At 14.6% G+C, this 19,924-nt stretch overlaps 2 protein-coding genes across 2 annotated transcripts, besides 47 other annotated features; both read right to left on the bottom strand. All coding sequences in view use genetic code 6, as the record gives it.

Annotated features, from left to right (window-relative positions):
• The first annotated feature begins 979 nt into the window (after positions 1 to 979).
• Positions 980 to 1,169: a microsatellite.
• Positions 1,170 to 3,115: 1,946 nt separating this feature from the next.
• Positions 3,116 to 3,198: a microsatellite.
• Positions 3,116 to 3,200: a microsatellite.
• Positions 3,163 to 3,198: a microsatellite.
• Positions 3,177 to 3,222: a microsatellite.
• Positions 3,190 to 3,238: a microsatellite.
• Positions 3,239 to 3,296: 58 nt separating this feature from the next.
• Positions 3,297 to 3,349: a microsatellite.
• Positions 3,350 to 4,842: 1,493 nt separating this feature from the next.
• Positions 4,843 to 4,943: a microsatellite.
• Positions 4,944 to 5,491: 548 nt separating this feature from the next.
• Positions 5,492 to 5,525: a microsatellite.
• A 220-nt stretch (positions 5,526 to 5,745) lies between these two features.
• Positions 5,746 to 5,779: a microsatellite.
• Positions 5,780 to 6,103: 324 nt separating this feature from the next.
• Positions 6,104 to 6,233: a microsatellite.
• Positions 6,114 to 6,197: a microsatellite.
• Positions 6,154 to 6,212: a microsatellite.
• Positions 6,176 to 6,258: a microsatellite.
• Positions 6,257 to 6,342: a microsatellite.
• A 164-nt stretch (positions 6,343 to 6,506) lies between these two features.
• Positions 6,507 to 6,571: a microsatellite.
• Positions 6,547 to 6,596: a microsatellite.
• Positions 6,597 to 8,319: 1,723 nt separating this feature from the next.
• Positions 8,320 to 8,397: a microsatellite.
• Positions 8,398 to 8,443: 46 nt separating this feature from the next.
• Positions 8,444 to 8,511: a microsatellite.
• Positions 8,462 to 8,504: a microsatellite.
• A 964-nt stretch (positions 8,512 to 9,475) lies between the features above and the next one.
• Positions 9,476 to 9,533: a microsatellite.
• Positions 9,478 to 9,522: a microsatellite.
• Positions 9,519 to 9,589: a microsatellite.
• A 629-nt stretch (positions 9,590 to 10,218) lies between these two features.
• Positions 10,219 to 10,431, bottom strand: IMG5_134550 (hypothetical protein; the record flags this gene model as incomplete). Its single annotated transcript, XM_004031879.1, has 1 exon — positions 10,219 to 10,431. One exon carries the CDS (start codon positions 10,429 to 10,431, stop codon positions 10,219 to 10,221), a length of 213 nt encoding a protein of 70 aa, XP_004031927.1.
• Positions 10,256 to 10,294: a microsatellite.
• Positions 10,282 to 10,330: a microsatellite.
• Positions 10,432 to 11,153: 722 nt separating the features above from the next.
• Positions 11,154 to 11,198: a microsatellite.
• Positions 11,199 to 11,250: 52 nt separating this feature from the next.
• Positions 11,251 to 11,301: a microsatellite.
• Positions 11,302 to 11,376: 75 nt separating this feature from the next.
• Positions 11,377 to 11,450: a microsatellite.
• Positions 11,378 to 11,484: a microsatellite.
• Positions 11,485 to 11,781: 297 nt separating this feature from the next.
• Positions 11,782 to 11,841: a microsatellite.
• A 312-nt stretch (positions 11,842 to 12,153) lies between these two features.
• Positions 12,154 to 12,201: a microsatellite.
• Positions 12,202 to 13,050: 849 nt separating this feature from the next.
• Positions 13,051 to 13,083: a microsatellite.
• Positions 13,084 to 13,583: 500 nt separating this feature from the next.
• Positions 13,584 to 13,658: a microsatellite.
• Positions 13,607 to 13,655: a microsatellite.
• Positions 13,607 to 13,658: a microsatellite.
• A 222-nt stretch (positions 13,659 to 13,880) lies between these two features.
• Positions 13,881 to 13,920: a microsatellite.
• A 571-nt stretch (positions 13,921 to 14,491) lies between these two features.
• Positions 14,492 to 14,528: a microsatellite.
• A 64-nt stretch (positions 14,529 to 14,592) lies between these two features.
• Positions 14,593 to 14,626: a microsatellite.
• Positions 14,627 to 15,974: 1,348 nt separating this feature from the next.
• Positions 15,975 to 16,036: a microsatellite.
• Positions 16,037 to 16,092: 56 nt separating this feature from the next.
• Positions 16,093 to 16,180: a microsatellite.
• Positions 16,181 to 16,306: 126 nt separating this feature from the next.
• Positions 16,307 to 16,345: a microsatellite.
• Positions 16,346 to 16,547: 202 nt separating this feature from the next.
• Positions 16,548 to 16,577: a microsatellite.
• Positions 16,557 to 16,596: a microsatellite.
• A 2-nt stretch (positions 16,597 to 16,598) lies between these two features.
• Positions 16,599 to 16,630: a microsatellite.
• A 1,172-nt stretch (positions 16,631 to 17,802) lies between these two features.
• Positions 17,803 to 17,855: a microsatellite.
• Positions 17,856 to 18,091: 236 nt separating this feature from the next.
• On the bottom strand, positions 18,092 to 19,308 carry IMG5_134560 (plant adhesion molecule 1, putative; the record flags this gene model as incomplete). The annotated part of the gene is made up of 2 exons (XM_004031880.1): positions 18,092 to 18,150; positions 18,453 to 19,308. The coding sequence occupies 2 exons, from the start codon at positions 19,306 to 19,308 to the stop codon at positions 18,092 to 18,094; spliced, it is 915 nt and encodes a 304-aa protein (XP_004031928.1).
• Positions 19,308 to 19,373: a microsatellite.
• Positions 19,308 to 19,386: a microsatellite.
• Positions 19,387 to 19,924: the final 538 nt, after the last annotated feature.

Below are 19,924 nucleotides of genomic sequence, written 5' to 3' on the forward strand. Positions count from 1 at the left end.
TAAAATAATCTAATTATAAACTTTTTTAAATAAATTTAATAAAATAATAAATTATTACTAAATTCTTTTTTAACTAATACTAGAGTTTCTTAAATTTAATATAATTAAAAAATATATTTATTTTAATAAATAAGTATTTATAAAAAGAAAATATATTAAAAATAAACTAAATAAATAAAATATTTAATAATAAAACTATATGCTTTTTTATTGTATTTAAATCATTGAACTATAAAAAATCATTAATAATATTATTAATTAAAAAAAATTAAATAAAACTATCTTTTAATTCTAAATAAACAAAAAATTAAATTCTATAAACTTCTTTATCTTTATAATCTTTAGTTGATTAATAACAAAATAGGAAAAATCATAGCAATAAAATAAAAATAAATATCTACAACAGACTAAAATATTAAAGGGAATTTATTTTTAATTTATAAAAATAATATTAAATATTTAATTCAACTTTTTAAAAAAATGAATTTAAAGAATAAATTAATTTTTATTAGTAATAAATACATATGAAAATTTTAAAAAAATAAAAATATGAAAATAGAAAAATGATAAAGATAAATAATAATATAATGACAGAAGAAAGCATTAATAATAAAATTTTATTAAAAATTGTTTTATTTAGTCTAATAAAATTTATTATTTAAATTTGAAATATTATTTAAAAGAAGAATGAAACATATAAAAAGACAAGTTTATTTAAATATAATTAAAATATCAAAAAATATTATGAGATGAAACTCTTACATTATAGATACATTAAAAAAATAAAAAAAATCTAAAAAAGTCAATTATATTGGAAATTGTATTGATTTAAAATCATTTTCTTAATTTCATCTTATGTTTATTTATTTAAATTGCTAAATTCTTAAAAGAACTATTTTAGGTTTAAATCTTATAATATTGAATTAGAAAATTATTAAATTTTATCTTAATTTTAGAAATTACTATCTTATTGTAAATAATTATTGTTATTATTGTTATTATTGTTATTATTGTTATTATTATTATTATTATTATTATTATTATTAACATTATTTTTATTTTTAATATTATTTTTATCATTACTGTTATTATTATTATTTTTGTTATTTTTATCATTTTCATTTTTATTATTATTATTAGTATTTTTATCATTGTTATTATTATTATTACTAAAGTTTTCTTTTTCATTTATATTTTTTTTTAGTATTTCATTATTTTCTATATTTTTAAAACTAATAAAATTAATTTCATCTACTTAATCATTTTATATGCTATTTAGCGTATTAATATTATTAAAAGTATTATTAATAAATTTGTTATTGTTATATATATTATTATTATTTAATTAATCGTTAAAATTTATTTTATTATAATTATTATTAAATTATTCTATTATATTATTACTTTGTATCGGTAATAAACTTGAATCTATCTCAAAATTTTTATATTTATTTATTTAATTTAATCTCATTTAATTTTTAATTTAATATGGCTAAATTAATGTAGGACTGTTATTAATTTAACACAAAGAAGAGTTAAAATTATAAAACTATTAAGGAATAAGTTAAAAAGAAGGATTATATAATTATTTATAAGGTGAATATTATAATTAATTGATCATATCTTTTTATGAATATAAATCTTTTTAATCAATTTAATTTTTTTATTAAGGTTTAAATTTTTTTTCAAATTAATAATTTTGATGTTGTTTTTTTGTTTATTATTATTCGAATTATTTATCTTCTTTAGAAATACTCGGAGATTTTTTTTATATATCTTTAGAAATACTTGGGCATTAATCTTTTGAATTACTTGAAGAATTATTTTAATTTTTTGAAATCGAAGGAGATTTTGTTTTGTTTTTTTTATATAAAGATGAATTAAAATCTATTTTTTATTAACTATTTTTATCTTTTTAAGATTAAAAATTATTATCTTCTGTATTTTAATTCAAAACTAATTTATCACCAAAAATATTCGTTTTTAAATAAAACTAATTTACTCTAATTTATGAATTCCCTTTCTCTTCCTATTTAGCAGTATTTTTCTTACATTTTTATTTGCTTTATTAGTTTTCTTCTTCTTCATCATCTTCCTCGTTTACTTCTTCTTATTGAATATTGTTTTCATCGTTTTTTAAATGCAATCTTTTAATATGAGAATAGAATCTGTTTTTTACCATATTTTGAGTTCTTCCTTATGATTGTTATGCAATATATGACCATTTAGGTCCTTTTTCTAAATAAATATCTAATATTTATTAATCTTCTTATTCTGTCCACTCTTTTGAATTTATATTCGGATCTAATTTATTTGTATATCTTTCACGAATTTATTTTGAAGTTTTATTAGGCATGCCTAAGGCAATTATTTTCCATTATTTCCCATGCTTATTTATTAAATCTAATAATTATTAATCGTCTTCTTTTGTCCATTAATGTCGTATTTTTTAAGGATTTAACCTACGCATTCTTTATGAACATTATGATATGTTTCTGTCTTGCATTTTATTTGATATAATCTTCCAATTTCCATTGTATTTTTTATATAAATTTAATAATTTTTTATCCTCTTCAGGAGTCCATATAGTTATTACTCTCTATTTACGGACTATATTATTATGATTAATTATTATTCGATGAGAATTGTTACTACTTTCATGGTTTTCATTCATTTTTTTTATATTATATATATATATTTTTTTAATTATAATTATGCGTGTTTTTTTATTTTTATTTTTTTTATTTGTTTTTATTATATATAAATATTTAATGATAATATATTTTTTTATTTTTGTTTCGTTCTTAAAAAAAAAAAAAAAAAAAATTATTTAAAAAAAATATTTAATAAATGCATATAATATTTATTAGATATAAAAATAATTAAAGAATTTTTATAAAATATATATATTTGTATTTTTTTAAATTAATTAAAAAATAGAAACACCCATTCTAGTTAATTTAATATATTTTTAACTTTTAATATAAATAAAAGAAACACAAATATTTTAATTTTATATTTAGTAAACTAATTATCATAAAAATTATAATTTATTTGATTCATTATTGTTTTAATATATAAGAAATAAATAAAAAAAAAAAAAATTATAAGAAAAATATTATAAAAAATATAATTATTAAATTATAAATATATATATTAAAAAAATATATATATAAATATATATATTAATATATTATATTTATATTTATATTATTTATTTATTTTTATTACATTTATAAATTTTAAATACATTTCATTAAATAATTTTCTTTTATTTTTTTTGTCAATTATTAATATAATTATTTTTTTATATTATTTTAATTTTTTATTTCTTATATTATATTTAATTTAATAAATATTTGCAATATTTTTTAATATTAAATTTAAAAATAAAAAAAAAAACATAAATTATGAACAATAAAAAATAAAACAGAAAATAGATAATTTTAAAATCACTATAATAATTAAAGCTACCTAAAATAAATAAAAGCTAACAATAAACATAATATTCTTAATTTTAATAAATTGATTAAGGATTTGATAATTTTCAATTTTAAGATAATATAACAGGAAGAAAAATATCTTACGCAAATATAAAGAATAGTGTAAATAATTGTAAACTTAATAAATAATAACAATCAATTATAATTATTATTTTTTTAAAAAAAAAGAAATATAGACAGGATTTAATTAATATTCTTAAAATAACAATAAAAATATATTAAATGATATACAAATGCAAATAAAAAAACAAATTGAATAATTTTTATATTATTCAATAGAATTAAAATCTTCTCAAAATTAAGTAAAAAATATGCTTAAATAATAATTAAAAGCAGATTAAACTATAGTTTCATAACCTAAATGGTACGGAAAAGCAATAAATTATAAAGATACAGAAAAAAAAATATATGATATGTAAAAAAATTTCCTCCATACATTATTAAATGACTAAGATTTAAAATTTGATGAAAAATTAAACTAAGTAAATTTTGCGAATATATGTTAAATGACATAATAATAAAGAGAGTCAATAAAATAATATTTTGAATAATCTATTTTACGTAAAATAAAATACTTATATTTAATTTTAAATTAAAAAAAAAGGTTAAAAATACTAATCATAATTAGAAAAGATGAAATAAAAAAAGGATGATTACAATAAAATAAATAGTTTTAGAGAAATAGCAAATGATATTTTAAACAAAAAGGAAGAATAATAATAATTTCCTTAAGTTTAAGAAGGAAATTTAATTGATTTAAATTAAAATATAATTTCACCATTTTAAACAAAAAAGATAATAAATTTTTAACGAAAAAAAAAAAAATTTAGATTTATTTAAAGAAGAATTATAAGAATTTGATGCAGTTTAAAAGTTAGGTGCATATTTATTTTTTGTTTTTTTTTTTTTAAAAAAAAAAATAAATAAATATTATATATATAATTTTATTTTTTTTTAAAAATAAAATAAAAAAAAGATTCTATAAAAGATAATTTGAAAGAAACTTTAATATAAAGAATAAAATATAATAATTCTATAAAAAATAGTCATTTAATTGATCCTCCAAATGATTATATTTCATTTGGAGAATTAGGACTTGACCGAAATAATTTATTTTATTTACTATGTTAATAATTTAAAAAATTTGATAAGCTTATATTACCAAAAATAAATAATTAAATTTAATAATCAATAAATGATTAAAAAATTATAAATAGTTAGTAAAAAAAAAATGATAATAAGAATAATAATATAGAAAATTTATAAATTGAATATCTTAAACCTTATTTTGAAATGACATAATAAAGATCTGAAGAAGAAGTAAATAATTCAAACTTTTTATATTATATATATATATATATATATATAATATATATATAATATGTATATTTATATATAATATTATAATAATTTTATACATNTATATATATATATATATATTTAGAAAATATATAATATTTTTTTTTAGATTGCTTAAATTTGTAAATAATAAATTCAATCTTTAAAATAAAGATTCTCTAGTAAATAGCTTCAAGAAGAAGAAATTTTATTTTATAAAAGACTTGAATAAAATAGTATTATAGAAGTTTAATATTTAATTGATAAATATCCTTATTTAATTAATTCTTATGATAAGGTATATTTTATTATATTTTTATTTTAAATTAAATAATTATAGAATGGAGATAGTCCGCTTCATTTTGCATGTAAAAATTGCAATTTAAAAATAATTAAATATTTAATTCATAAAGGAGCTGATTATTATGCTTTGAATATGGTTATATTATATTTTTTTTTATTTAATTAATTTATTTATTAGAGTAATAAAACTCCTATTTAAATAGCTAAATTTATATAAAGGGAAAATTTAGTCAAAGTATTTTTTATTTTTTTATTGAGAAACATATATAATAAAAAATTAGTTGTTTGAAGAGGAAATAATAAATAAATAATAACAAAGATAATTATAAATGGAAGAAATCAATTTAAAAATTAAAAAAGAATAAAATATAATAAAAGAATCTTAAATAAATTAAAAGAAATAATAAGAATAATGAGATATTAAAAATAAATAAATTATTTATATAATTTGAATTTATAATTAGTAGAAAAATTCCTTAATTAAAAAAGTTCAAAATAATAAATATTTTAATAGAACCTTATATAATATATATTTTATATATACTAAAATTAAATATATTAGAAAAAATGTTAAATATAATTAATTTTTAAAAATGTAAATTATAGAATAGATTATTATATATAATATATTATTAAGTTAAATTTAATTAAATTATATATAAAAAATAAAAAAAATATTTAATAAATTGATAGAAAAAAAAAATTATTAGAGCCATTTTTTATATTTAAATTTATTTTTTTACTAATAAAGAAATAATTTCAATTTTAATTAAAAATTTTCATAATCTGATTTTTTTATTTTATTTTTATTTTAAATTAAAATTTTATTTTAATAAATTTAAAATTATAAAATTTATTATTTTATAAATAAACTATTTAAAAAATATATTTTAAATTAATAATTATTATATTTAAAAAGAATTTAAAAATTAATATGACTATTTTTATTTTTATTTTTTAAAACAAAATAAAATAAATTAATAATAAAGATAAAGAAAGAATAAAAAAAAAAAAATGAAAATAGATTATTATAAAAATAAATAAATATAAAAAATGAAAAAATTATAAGTATTAATAATAATAAAAATATATTTAAATTAAAAATTAATAAAATATATATATTTATTTTATATATGCTATATATAAATATATATTTATATATATTTATATATATATATATATACATATATATATATATTTCAGTTTTCATATAATAATATTAATATTCTTTTGAAGATAAAATAAATATTTATTAGTTATAAAATACAAAGGATTTTTGAATAAAAAAATAAAAATTTATAAAACAAATAAAATTAAAATAAAAATTAATTATTATAATCCTTTGAAAATATAAAGAATTATAAAAAAAAAAAAAACCAAAAAAATAAAAAAAATATTAATAATAAAATAAAAATAAAAAAATTAAACAATTTAAAAGTAAAAATTATAAAAAATATATATATATTTAATGAACTCTTAAAATACCGAACTACCTATAGACCATTCGCAAATAATAGAATATAAATGCAAAGTTAAAGATCATTAAACATAAGACTTAATGTTTATATGTACAGAAAAAAACTGTCTTTAAAAACTTATATGTAAAAAATGCAAAAAAACTCATAATTAGCTTCATTAAGCAAGTATATATAACATAGACCAATGGTTCAATAGTATATTTGGCAGAAAAGCCGAAGATAACATGAATAATATAGTTTAATACAAATGCGGTATGAATATAGGTAAATTTTAAGACATATTAACTGACTATGAAAAATAAATATAAATTCGAAAAGAAGTATTGGAATAATAGACTATATAGTTTATTTAGAAAATGACAAATATTATATAATAAAAACACAGTGAATAAATAAAAAGGCTAGAATAGGCTTTGGAATGCAAAAAAAAATCTATAAAAGAGTTTTAGAAAGCATATAAAATATTAAAAAGTTAAAACCGTTTTACAATATTAGAAAACCTTAAACGAGAGCATAAAAAATAAACAAAAGACATCGAAGATATCGTCGAATTTATTTTAAAAATATAAGATTAACTCCAAGACCCCTCCACTACGGAAAATTTACATAAAAACTATTCCAAATTATTGAGAAATATAGAAACTTTCGAGGAAAACCTCGAAAATGAAATTAAACATTTAACAAAACTATAAACACAAGATGAAGGAAGTCCAGAATATAAAACAAAAGAAAATCCAATTTTAGAGCGTATTTAATACTATATGGATGTTATTTTTTAACATGAAAGAGGTAAAAATAGAAAACAAGCGGCTTTTTTTAGAGAAAATAATCTTTATTATGAAGAAGATGAATAGACAATGTAACAAACGAAATCTTAATAATAATAATAGTATATTATAGGAAGAAAAAATATATTAGATTAATAATAAAATATATAGAAAAAATCCACTCTCGAAAAATTTAATATTTCAAATTAATAATCTAGAATTTCAAACGAATAATGCGAACAAGAAGTAGATGAATTACCTTCATGGGAATATGAAAAAAGTATGATAAAAAAATATATGGGAGGGTAACCGTAAATGGAAGAAATCGAATATACATGTTCTATATAAGAAAATTTCCAAAATGCACAATTAATAGACTTCACAAATGAATAAATATAAGTCTGTGCGGAAACTTAGATATAATTATATAATATAAAAACAGAAGATTTCGATAAAAAAACCAACTTAATATGTGCCTAAAATGTAGTGGAAAATGAATAATAAATATACGAAATAGATGCAGTAAAAGTGGTTTATTTTTATCAAAATGAACCTTAAAAGCCTATTATTTTACTTGGATGTTAAAGTGATCCATCTAATTTATAAATTTGGGACTTGTTTTTAAATATTAAAGTATGTGAATATTAAAAATGCCATTTAAGTGCAATTACTTATATTTAAGTTTTAGGATTCGAAATTTAGAAAAAAATATAATTTGCAACATCAAGTTGTGATTCATTTATAAAAACTTGGATTTATTAAAAAAATGAAGAAGGGAATTTTTATATAGAAAATTAATTCATTTTGTAATATCATGAAGGATTTGTTATGTGTTTGATGCAATATAATAATGATTTAAATAAAAAAAACTTACTTATTTCAGGAGGTAGTGATTGCAAAATATGTTTATGGGACTTAGATATGTCTTAGAATAAAAATAATAATAATAATAATAATAATAATAATAATAATAATAATAATAATAATAATGATAAAAATAATATATAAAATTTAGATATTTAATAATAATAATTAGATTAAGAAGGCTAATAATTAAAAAAAAAAGAAGAAGAAGAAATAAAAAAGAAATAAGAAGAAGAACTAAAAAAGAAATAGGAAGAAAATGAAAAACTAAAATCAAATGAAAATTCTTAAATTAAAAAAATATCAAAGTTAGGTGGAACAAGAATAAAATTAATGCGTCCAAGCAATGACGATGATAAAAAAGTACAATTGAAAAATGTTAATTAAACAAATAATATATTAAAGCCTTTAAAAATATACAATAATGCTCATATAGAAAAAATAAACTGCATTGTGGATTTATATGAAGGTTTTATTGCTAGTGGTAGTTCTGATAATACTATAAAAGTATGGGATATTGAAAATAATAAGGAGCATAAATAATTATAAAATTAATGCGTTGTAAATACTATATGTAGATTAAAAAGCTATATGTTAATTTCATCTGCTAATAATATGAAATTAAAAAGCTATCTTATAAATATCTGGAATTGGGAAAAAGGATAAATAATAGGAGTTATTAAAGGCCATACATCCAGAATTACAAAAATTCATGCAATTTATGACCCTATAATAGATGGTTAACTTAAAAAATATAATTCAATTATTACTTGTGAGAGAAATAAAGTTATTAGAATCTGGAATTGTTAGAATAATTTAAAATTTTAAGATGAAAAATAAGTCTAGAGAATCAAAAGCTACAGCTAGTGTGGAACTATTAGTATTATAACATCTTTTGATGATTTTAATTATCAAGAAGAAGATGAAGAATATAATAATTATATTGAAAAAACTCCTATTTGTGGAAAAAATATATAAAATAATAATCATTAATAGAATATAAAATATATGGGAAGGTATAAATCATGTTCTATGAATGAAATAAAAGGTTTATTTAATCAAAAAATGTAAGAAATTTAGAATTAATAATAAAATTAAGATGTAAAGTTTATAGAAAATAAAAAAAACAAAAATGATTATGAAGAATAAAATCATTTGTATTAAAATAAAAATAGCGAAATTAAATAATTGATTAAATTATAGGAACTTTAAGACTAAAAGCAAGAAGATAATGAAAATAATAAAAGATAAGAAGATAATGAAGATAATAAAAAATAAGAGGAAATTTCTAATAGAAAATACGAGGAAAATTTAAATAGAAAACAAGATGAAATTTAAAAAAAATTATAAATTATTTAAGATAAAAAAGTTAATTTTTAAGATAATGAAGAAGAGAAAAAAAACTAAGATTATGAAATTAATATTAATTTAAAAATAAATAATAAAGAAGAATATTAATAAAAGGATTATATAGAAGATAAAAAGAAAAAAATAAATTAAAATAAATTTCTTTTAAAATAAAATACTGTAAATAAAAATATTTAAGAACTTAATAATGAATAAGATTAATAAATTAATAACTAATAAGTAGATATTTAAGTAGAAAAATCAAATAAAATTTAAACTTAAAAACTATCTTAATTGAAATCTAAAGAAAAATCTTCAAGAAATTTATTTAATAATTCTTGAAAATATTTCATTATTTATTTATTATTATTTTTTTAATATCCTAAAAAAATCATAATTATAAGGCCATGATTTATTATAATTTTTTTATTATTTAAAAAAAAAATATATATTATAATTAAATATATATATTGTAATATATAAAATAATTAAAAAATATTAAATTTTTGTTTTTTTTTGTTTTTTCTAAAAAAAAAAATTACGCAAATATTAATATATATTTAATCTAATTAGTTATATTTTTTCTCTTTTTTTTTAAAAAAAAAAATTATTAAAAGCTCAAAAGAATGAAGGTCCACCTAATCCACCAGGCCCGCCTAAACCTCCAAATCCACCTAGACCTCCAAATCCACCTTAAGGACCAAAACCTCCTTAAGGTCCAAAACCTCCTGGAGGACCTCTAAATCCGCCTTATGGACCTCTTAATCTTCCATTTCTAGAGAATAAAAAATAAAAATAAATAAAAAATATAATACCCTTATTCTAAATCATTATCAGGATATCCAGTCAATCCATCAGGTCCATAAGAATCAAATCTAATATTCATAGGGTTTCTATTAGGTCCTTATTGAAATATTTAATTATTTGGTCCCAAAAGCATTCCTCCACAAGGTTAACGATCGTTTCTGCCATAATCCCTTAAAATATCAAAATTATTAGGTTATTAACTTTACGGAATATACAAAGGATTTCTATTTGGAATTTATTGACTTTAATGTATTTATGTAGTGCTTTTTTGTTAATTTTTTTAAGGGGATAATTTCTATAATATTTCTTTTTAGTATTATTGAATAAAATTTTTATTATTTTAGAAATTTTCTAAATCTACTTCGCTTTATTTTAATTAAATCGAATATATATTGGATGTATCTTATAATTAAACACAATTTATACTCATAAATTCTTATTCGAAAATTATTTTAAAAATAAGCTCGTTATTTGTTTGTTTTTGTTTATAATTTAGTGTATATACACCAGCTTCACTATTTTTCCAATTTTCTGGGAAAATTTATTCATTATTTACACCTTTTTTATAATTATTATTATTGTATTTATTATTTTTTTGTTATTTTTACATTATAATTGTTCTTATAAATTTAATGAGTGTAGAAATATTAGATATTTTAATTATATGTCATTAGGATTAATTTCACTTAAAAAAAGTAACTCTTTATATTTATTTTATAGTTATTCCATTTTTTTATATTTTATTTTTAAATTATTTATAATATTTATATTAAATATATTATAATAGTTTAATAGTTAGAAAATTTAATAATAATATATATTATATAAAATATTTTTTGGATAATTAATAATAAAATATTAATATTTAATTATTAAATAATAAAAATTATAATATATTCTTTAAGAATAAATAGTATTCAATGTTAAAGGATTATTTTTATAAAATTAAACTTAAAAAAACATTCTAATTATAAATATATATATATATATAAATATTATAATATTTTATTTTTTATAATAATTATATATATATATATATATATTTTATATTTAATATATTTTTAATTATTATAATATTTCAATTTTTAATCTTTATTTACCACTTTAATTTACTATAATCAAAATTGTTCAAAAAAAATGGTATATTATCATAAAATATTTTTTTTATCAAATTATTTATTATAATGCATTATTTAAGTAGTATTTAAATTAATTTTATATTATACTAAAACAAATATCTTACTTTTTAAACAAATTAAATATTAAAAAATTGTTTTTAAAAATAACTTTATCTATATGTTAAATTAAATGTGCGTAAAAATAATTAAATAAATAACTATTGATTTAAATAAAATTGAAACTACGTATTGCTAAAATTTATTTATATTATATTTATATAATTCATTTTTTATTAATATATACAATTTATATTTTTTGTTTGTTTATTATATTTAAAATAAATCTATATATGTTTATATGAATTAATTTTTTTTTTTTAAGATTATATTTATATAATTTTAATAAAAGAAAAATATTATATTTTATTTCTTAAAATTAAATTATAAAAGATCAATATTTTTCTAATTTTTTATTATTTTTATTGTATTTTTTTATAATCTTAAAAAAAGAAAAAAAGTATAATTTATTTTCAACATTTTTTTTAGTTAAGTTTTAAAATTAATTACTAAATATATATAAATATATACAAAAATAAAATTAAATTAACAAATTTAAAATTATGACATATTTATATTTATTATTTTGCTTTTTTTTATATTTAATTTTTTTATTTTTATGTTTAAAAAATATTTTTAGGCCTTTTTTTTTAATCAAATAAGGCTTTTTATATAATTAAACAAAATAAATCCTTTCCGGGATATAATACAGTGAGAGAGCCTTAATAAATGATTTCATATTGTATATTTAATATATTATAATACATATGTATATTTATTTTTAATTTAGATTTCTTTCATAATCAATCTTACATTATTTTTTCGAATAATTAAATTAAAGCACAAACTAACTAATTAACTTAAATAAATTCTTAATCAATTCCATTTTCCAGGCTTTAACTTTTTAAATATATACTTAGTTTTTACATAAAATAAATTAAAGAACCAATAAATCCTATATTTTTATAAATTCTTTATGTTTATAATAAAATTTATTTTAATCCTTTATAAAATTAGTAATATTTTTTAATAATGTAAGGAGTATCTTAAATTGTCTCAATTATTTTTTTGTTTCGGTTTGAATATTTTTAATTATAATATTTTAAATTTGATAATATCTATTTATTATTAATTTTCGATTCATCAAAATCTTTATAAAACTAGTTTATTTAAGCTCTACAATTAGGGCAATTTAATTATTATTAATTTAAACTATTCCAATAATAAATAATACAATCAGCACAAAAAAAATGCCCACAATTCGAAATTATAGGAAAATTTAAATTTTGCAAACAAATAGAACAATCATTAAAATATTTACTTTTATTTTATTTATACTTAGGTAATGAATAAAAACAGTCATTATCCCAATTAAAAAAACTACATATATAATTCTTCAAATAAATATAGAAATTTTAAAAAATAATGATAATTTAGAACATAATATTTTAAATTATATTAAATTTTTTTATTTTTATTTCTTATTTTTTTTATCTTATTTAAGGTTTTTATTATTATATAATTTTACTAATACCAATTTAATTTTTATTATTTTAAAATATAGAAAATTATTAAATATATTATTAATATAAATTAGACAAATATAAGAAAGAGAAAACAAAAAATATTAATTTTATATGTTTTAATTAATATATAAAAAATAAAATAGAAAAATAGAATAAGATAATATAATATATTAACATTTTCTTTTTTTAATAATTGTTATATGTTATTATAAAATAATTTAATAATATATAATTCATTTATATATTTATAAAAAATATGACATCTTTTAAATTATTATAAATATAATACTTATTTAACATATTATATATAATATTTTAATATATCTTATAACTATATGATTTTTTAAATGTTTATCTATAAATTAATTAAAAAATAAATAATAAAATGCAAATTTTTTATCACGTAACTTCGAATTATTGCCTATATTTTTTAATAAATTTAATATTTTAGTTAATTTTTATTTATAGTTGAATATATTAAATATAATAGTTTTATTATTTTATTCAATTATGTTTTATTATTGTTTTTATTCAACTATGTTTTATTATTAATCATAAATATTTATAAATCAACTGTATTAATATTATAATATAAATCTTTTTAAAACTACTTTATAAAAATAAATATTAAAAAAATAAAAGTCATTTTTTTATTATTTGTATGAATATAAATTTATATATATAAAGTTTAATAAAATTAATACACATATTATAAATGATTATAAATAATAAAATTTAATAATATATTTATTATTTTTGTTTAATATTACAATAATTAAAATTTATAAATTTTAATTACATTTATAGATTTTCTCATATGATATTAGAATTATTTTTCATAATAATAGTGAATTTTTATTAATATTTTACTTTTTATTATAAATAATTAAATTATTATTTTTCATTAAATATGTTAAAACAATAAACTAAATTGATATACATTAGTATATATTTTATTCAGTTTCATTTTGTTTATTTACTTTAATTTTTATAATAATTTAATTATTATGGGTTTAAAGAAGAGAGTTCTTATAAATATTCTAATATTAATTTATATGATAGATGTACCTTTTACTATAGAAAAAAAAAAATTAACACATATATTATTTTTATTAGGATATAATTAATTTTTTTTGCAATTCTGTGAAGTATTTTAGACTTTGTTATGCATTTAAATTATAAATAAAATGGTTATTTAATATAATAAAAAATGAATAAAACTAATTAAAATAATAATAATTTTAAATTTATTTTTTTCTTAATTATATATTTTATAAGATAAAAAAATTACGTAAGTTAATATATATTCATGATTTTCTAATAATCAATAGAAATTTTAATATATCTATTAAATTATTATTTTATAAGATTTTTACGAAAAACATATAAAATATAATCTTAAATATAAAAATAATACTTATAAAAGAAATATTTTTAATAATTATATTAATAACAAATATTTATGATCAAAAAAATATTATGATTTTTTATTTATATAAATTTTTATTTATAGTAAATAATTTTATCTATCTTATTGTTTAATATTTTTAGCCTTTATAAATATAATTCTAATAAAATAGGTATAATTTGCCTAATTAAAATATTTTATATAATTTCGAAGATTTCTTGAAAAAAAGATAAAAATATATTCAGAAATGTTTTTATAAATTTTAAATATATAAATATCATAATGAAATATTTTAATCTAAACAAATAATCTATATGTATTTTTAATTAAAAAAATTGTAAAATGCTCTTCCTAATAATGATAATAATTATTTAGTTTAATTATTATAAATGATAATATAAAATTAAAATTAAAGTTTTCTTAGTTAATATTAAGGAAAAGTTTAAGATATGAAATTAAAATAAACTCTATTAAAAATTGATAAAAATTTAAAAAATATTTCTATAAACAGTTTCAATAAAAATAAATATTTAGAAACATATAATCTTAATAAATATAAAATGATAAAATAAATTAATTAGAGATTAAATAAATTAAATTTGATGAAGTTTAAATTATTTTTTATTAAAATAAATTATTATATATTATTATTAAAAAATTTAATTTTTTTAAATATAATAAATTATATTTGTTTACATACTTTTGAATTAATAATTATACATTTTATTTTTACAAAATTATTTTTTATATAAAAATTAATATACATTAAATTAAGACATTCTTTTTATTTTGAAAAATAAAATAAACTCAATAAATTCAAATATTTAAAATAAGTTTAAGATTATCAATTGATATTTTATTTATATCAAAATATATTCTTGTATTATTTCTTAATTAAATATTTAATAAAGTATTAATATTTTATAAGAAATTTTTGTCATATAAATAAATGCATTATATTGATGTTTTAATTAAAATCCTATTTTTATATTGATTAAGTTTTCTTATATACAGACAGTCTTTATTAATTTTTATATAAATTTAATTTAAAAAAAATTAATTTATTTTAGCAAAATTATACTTTAAATAAAGGCTTTTATACATCCTAAAAATTTATTTAATTAAAAAATCTTTTTAATAGACATAAACTTTTTTTGTACTAAATTACTGAAGTACTATGAAAATGGTAACAAAATAAAATAAAAAAACAATAAATAAAAACTAAAATTACAAAATAAAAAAAAAGTAAAGTAAAAATATTAAACATATATAAAAATACGCCTTTAATAAGAAAAAATTTTGTGAAAATTTATACTATAGATAAATAAGAAGAAATAAATTGAAAACAAAAGAAAATTGTTATTATGAAAATTAAACCTAAAAAAATTAATAATGCATTTAAGAAGTAAAAAAAATTTTAAATATATTTGATACATTATTAAAAAAAATATTATAGATATAAAAATAATAATGATTAATATGAAATAAAAATAAATTTATTTATATGGAAAAAATAAATTAATTTTAAAGGTTTAAATATTAAAGAAACATAAAAACTTTTTATTTAGAAAATGTAATATAATATAATATATATAAATATATATATATATATTAAATATTTATATTTATATAATACATTTATATTTATCTTTATATTTATATATTTTTTTTTAATTTTTCTATATTTAAATAGAAAATTATAAGGAATTATCAAATTATAATTATTATTATATTGAGTTATTATATATTAATTTTTTTTTTTTTATTTTTTATTTAATTTTTTTTGTTTAAATTAATTTTATAATTTAATTTTTTTTATAATTTTATTATTAAAATAATTAAAGATTTCTATGTTTATTAAAATTTATATATTAATAGCATTTAATCTTAATATTAAATTTTTAGAAACTAAATTATATTAGATTTTATAACATCAAAATAATATTTATAAATAATATATACAAAATAAAATTTTTACAATTTAATTAAAGAATAATAAAAAATGCACAAATAAATAATTTTTTATTTTTCATTTATATATTTATATATTTATATATTTATTTTAGATATATATAATTTACCAAAAAAATAAAATAAAAAAATAAATAAAAAAAGACAATATATACTTAAATGAATACTTAAGAATTTGTATTGTATTTAATTTTAGATATTAAAAAAAAATATATAAAAAATGTAAAAAGACAGTTTAATTAGCACAAAAGTTCCAAGTTTTTTTCGAAGATGTTCAATAACTATGTTCAAATTATTTACGTAAAAAAATTAAAATATTAATTAATTTATCTAAAATAAATTTAAAAAAATAAAAATCTTCTCATCAACATATAGAAAAAAAGCCTATGTAAATTAAAAAATCAATAGGAAAAAAATCTAATGGTAAATCGCATTAAGTAGTTGACCCAGATATGCCAAAAAAGCCATCAACAGCCTATATATTATATTTTTAAGATAATAAAGATAAATTTATAAAATAATACCCTAATACTGTAATTACAGAAATTACTAAATTAATTGCAAAATAATGGGGAAATCTTACTCGTGATTAATAAATAGTAAAAAATTAAAAATATTAGATATTTTCTATAATTTTTATTTAAAATAAAAAAAAGCCCTATTTGCAAAGAGCAGAAAAAACTAAATTAAATTATATTGAAAACATGAAAGAATATGCAAAAAAACATCCAGGTACTAAAATTCCTTGTTAAAATATTAGAAAAAAACCAAATCATTATACTAATTTAAATGAAGTTAAAATCAACTTTATATATATTTTTAAATTAATTTTTTTTATTTTTCAGAGTGTTAGTAATAATATTGTTATTACTAATAACAATAGTAATAATTCAGCAAAAAAAGGAAAAAAAAGTGCTTTAATATAAAGTGAAGATGAAGATGATGCTCAATTAAATGTTTCTAATAGTGATAGTTAAGAAAATAGTGGCTCTTTTTCATTCGAAGAGGATGTTGATATTAGAAAATAGAAATGATTTTCTTTTTTTCTTTTTTATATATAAAAATATTAAATATATAGTTATTATATTTTTAAAATTGTTTAATTTTTTATATATTTTAAAGAAAATTATATGGATTAAGATATTTATTTTCTTACCTAAATTATTTAATATTAAATGCATGTTGTTTTGGCTTTTAAATTATATTAAAACATATTTATTTCTATTTAAATACAAAATAAATAATATTTTTTTTTAATAAATTTATATTAATAAATTTCTAATTTAAAAAATTCTTAATTTAAAATTTTTCTTGCATTAATTAAAATATAATTTTTTTAATTATTAATTAAGTTATACTTATTTTTAAAAAATATATAAGGCCGAATAAATAAATCATATCTTTAATTTTTTTCTTTTTTTAATAATAAAATATATATTATTTTATAAAATCTTAAACCTCAATTAATAATAATATTATTTATAATAATAAAATATGTATCAATATATTATACTTATCAAATATAATAATATATTTTTATATAAATTTATTTATTAAAATTAAAACAAATTATTCAATCATCTAAAACAATATCTTCATTATTTTCATTTATTTGTTCCTATGAGTTTTTCAAAGGAGAGTTTTAATTTGATTTTTCCGGCGACTAAATTTAAATATTTTATTTTTATTCATCTTATTCTTATTAATGATTATTATTATTTTGAATTTATTATTTATTATCTTCTAATTCTTTTTATAACATTTCAGATTCTTTTGCTCTTTCTTAAACGGGTCTATTTACTTTTATTTTAGTCTTATCAGTTGGAAACTACGTATCATATTATTATTCCAATTCTACAATTAACTTTTTCGAAAAAATAAAATCTTTACAAGCATTTTAAAAGAACTTATCCTAATTAATCTAATTAGTCTCAAAATACGAAAAATCCTTTAAAGTTTTCATACAACTTTCCATACTTTTACACTAAAGAATTTCTTTTTTTTTCAACTTTAAAATCGCAAGAGCAACTCTATATACGATTTTCCATTTTTCATTAAAGAAAATATCCATAACCCTTAAAAAATACTAAAAAGGTAATACACTACTAAATAAAGTCATATACCATCCAGTAGCAAAAAAAATGCTCTCTACGCAATTCTTCTATAAAACCTCAGCTACTTCAGGTAAAAACTTCTTCACTAATTAATCATGTACAAATAGTTATTTCCTAATACTTCCTACATCCAAGAACATTTTCATACAATCATAATTTATAAGCATGCTATTTATTATATGATAAGATTCCTCATCATTTACATAAATCATAAATGCAGCAGCAATAAAATTTAAACCTTAGCAATAACCCATATCAGCGTGTGTTAAAGAAACGGCTTTTAAAATATTATTCAAAGCTTCTAAACCAGTTTTATTATGGTTTTAAAATAATTAATTATTAGGAAATGTACGCTTTAAATCTGCGGCTATGTCCACTTAGTAGGGAAAATCTTATTCTTGAATTAATTATTGGAATTACTTAGTACTGTATGCTTCTTTAGTTTAATCTATTTGAGCTAATACGGGCCATACCTTTAAACGAATACCATCTGGAATTCCTTTACGGATTCTCTCTTTTAATTTTTTGTCTTAAATTTTTATTAAATGGGTTAAGTTCGGAAGCATTTTACGCCATTTTTCTACTCGAGCATTTATTTTCTTTAATTCTTTTTGCTTATTTTCTATTTAAATACGCTCAATTGGTAAATAAAAACCATATTAATCATAATCATATTATTTATTTTCTTCAGCTTTTTGGGTTGCCATTTTTTTTTTAATTAATTTTTTTTTTTTTAAGTTAATTTTTTTTTTTTTTAGTTAATTTTTTTTTTATTAGATAATTTTGTTTATATATGTTTTTATATAAATGATATTTCTTTATAAATAAAAAAAAAAATTAGATAAATTATATTTTTTATATTCAATATAAAATTAATTTAATCTAGTATAAATCACTATTTTAATTATTTATAGATTATTATTAATTTTTGAATATTTTATTTTATTAATTTCCCTTAATTTAAAAAATTATTAAAAATATTCAATAATCTTAATATTATAAATTTATCTACTTTTTTGTTTTAAAAGTCCTCGATCATAATTTAAATTTGAATGAATTTAAAATTTATAAAAAATAAATTTTGTGCCTTTTTAATAAATAATTTTTATTTTTAATATATATATTTGCTTCAAAGACATCATTTAAAAATATACTATATTTTAATAAATATAATATTCTTTTTAATTATTTATATATTTAAATAACAATTTTTCATTTTAAATTATAAAATAAGTTATTTTACAACCTTAAAAGATCAAAAAAAAAAAAATTATTATAAGAAAAGAAAAAGACTATAAAAATATATAATTATTATATATTTAT

Source organism: Ichthyophthirius multifiliis, assembly GCF_000220395.1.
Source record: "Ichthyophthirius multifiliis unplaced genomic scaffold scaff_1120509251048, whole genome shotgun sequence".
NCBI classification, from domain to species: domain Eukaryota; phylum Ciliophora; class Oligohymenophorea; order Hymenostomatida; genus Ichthyophthirius; species Ichthyophthirius multifiliis.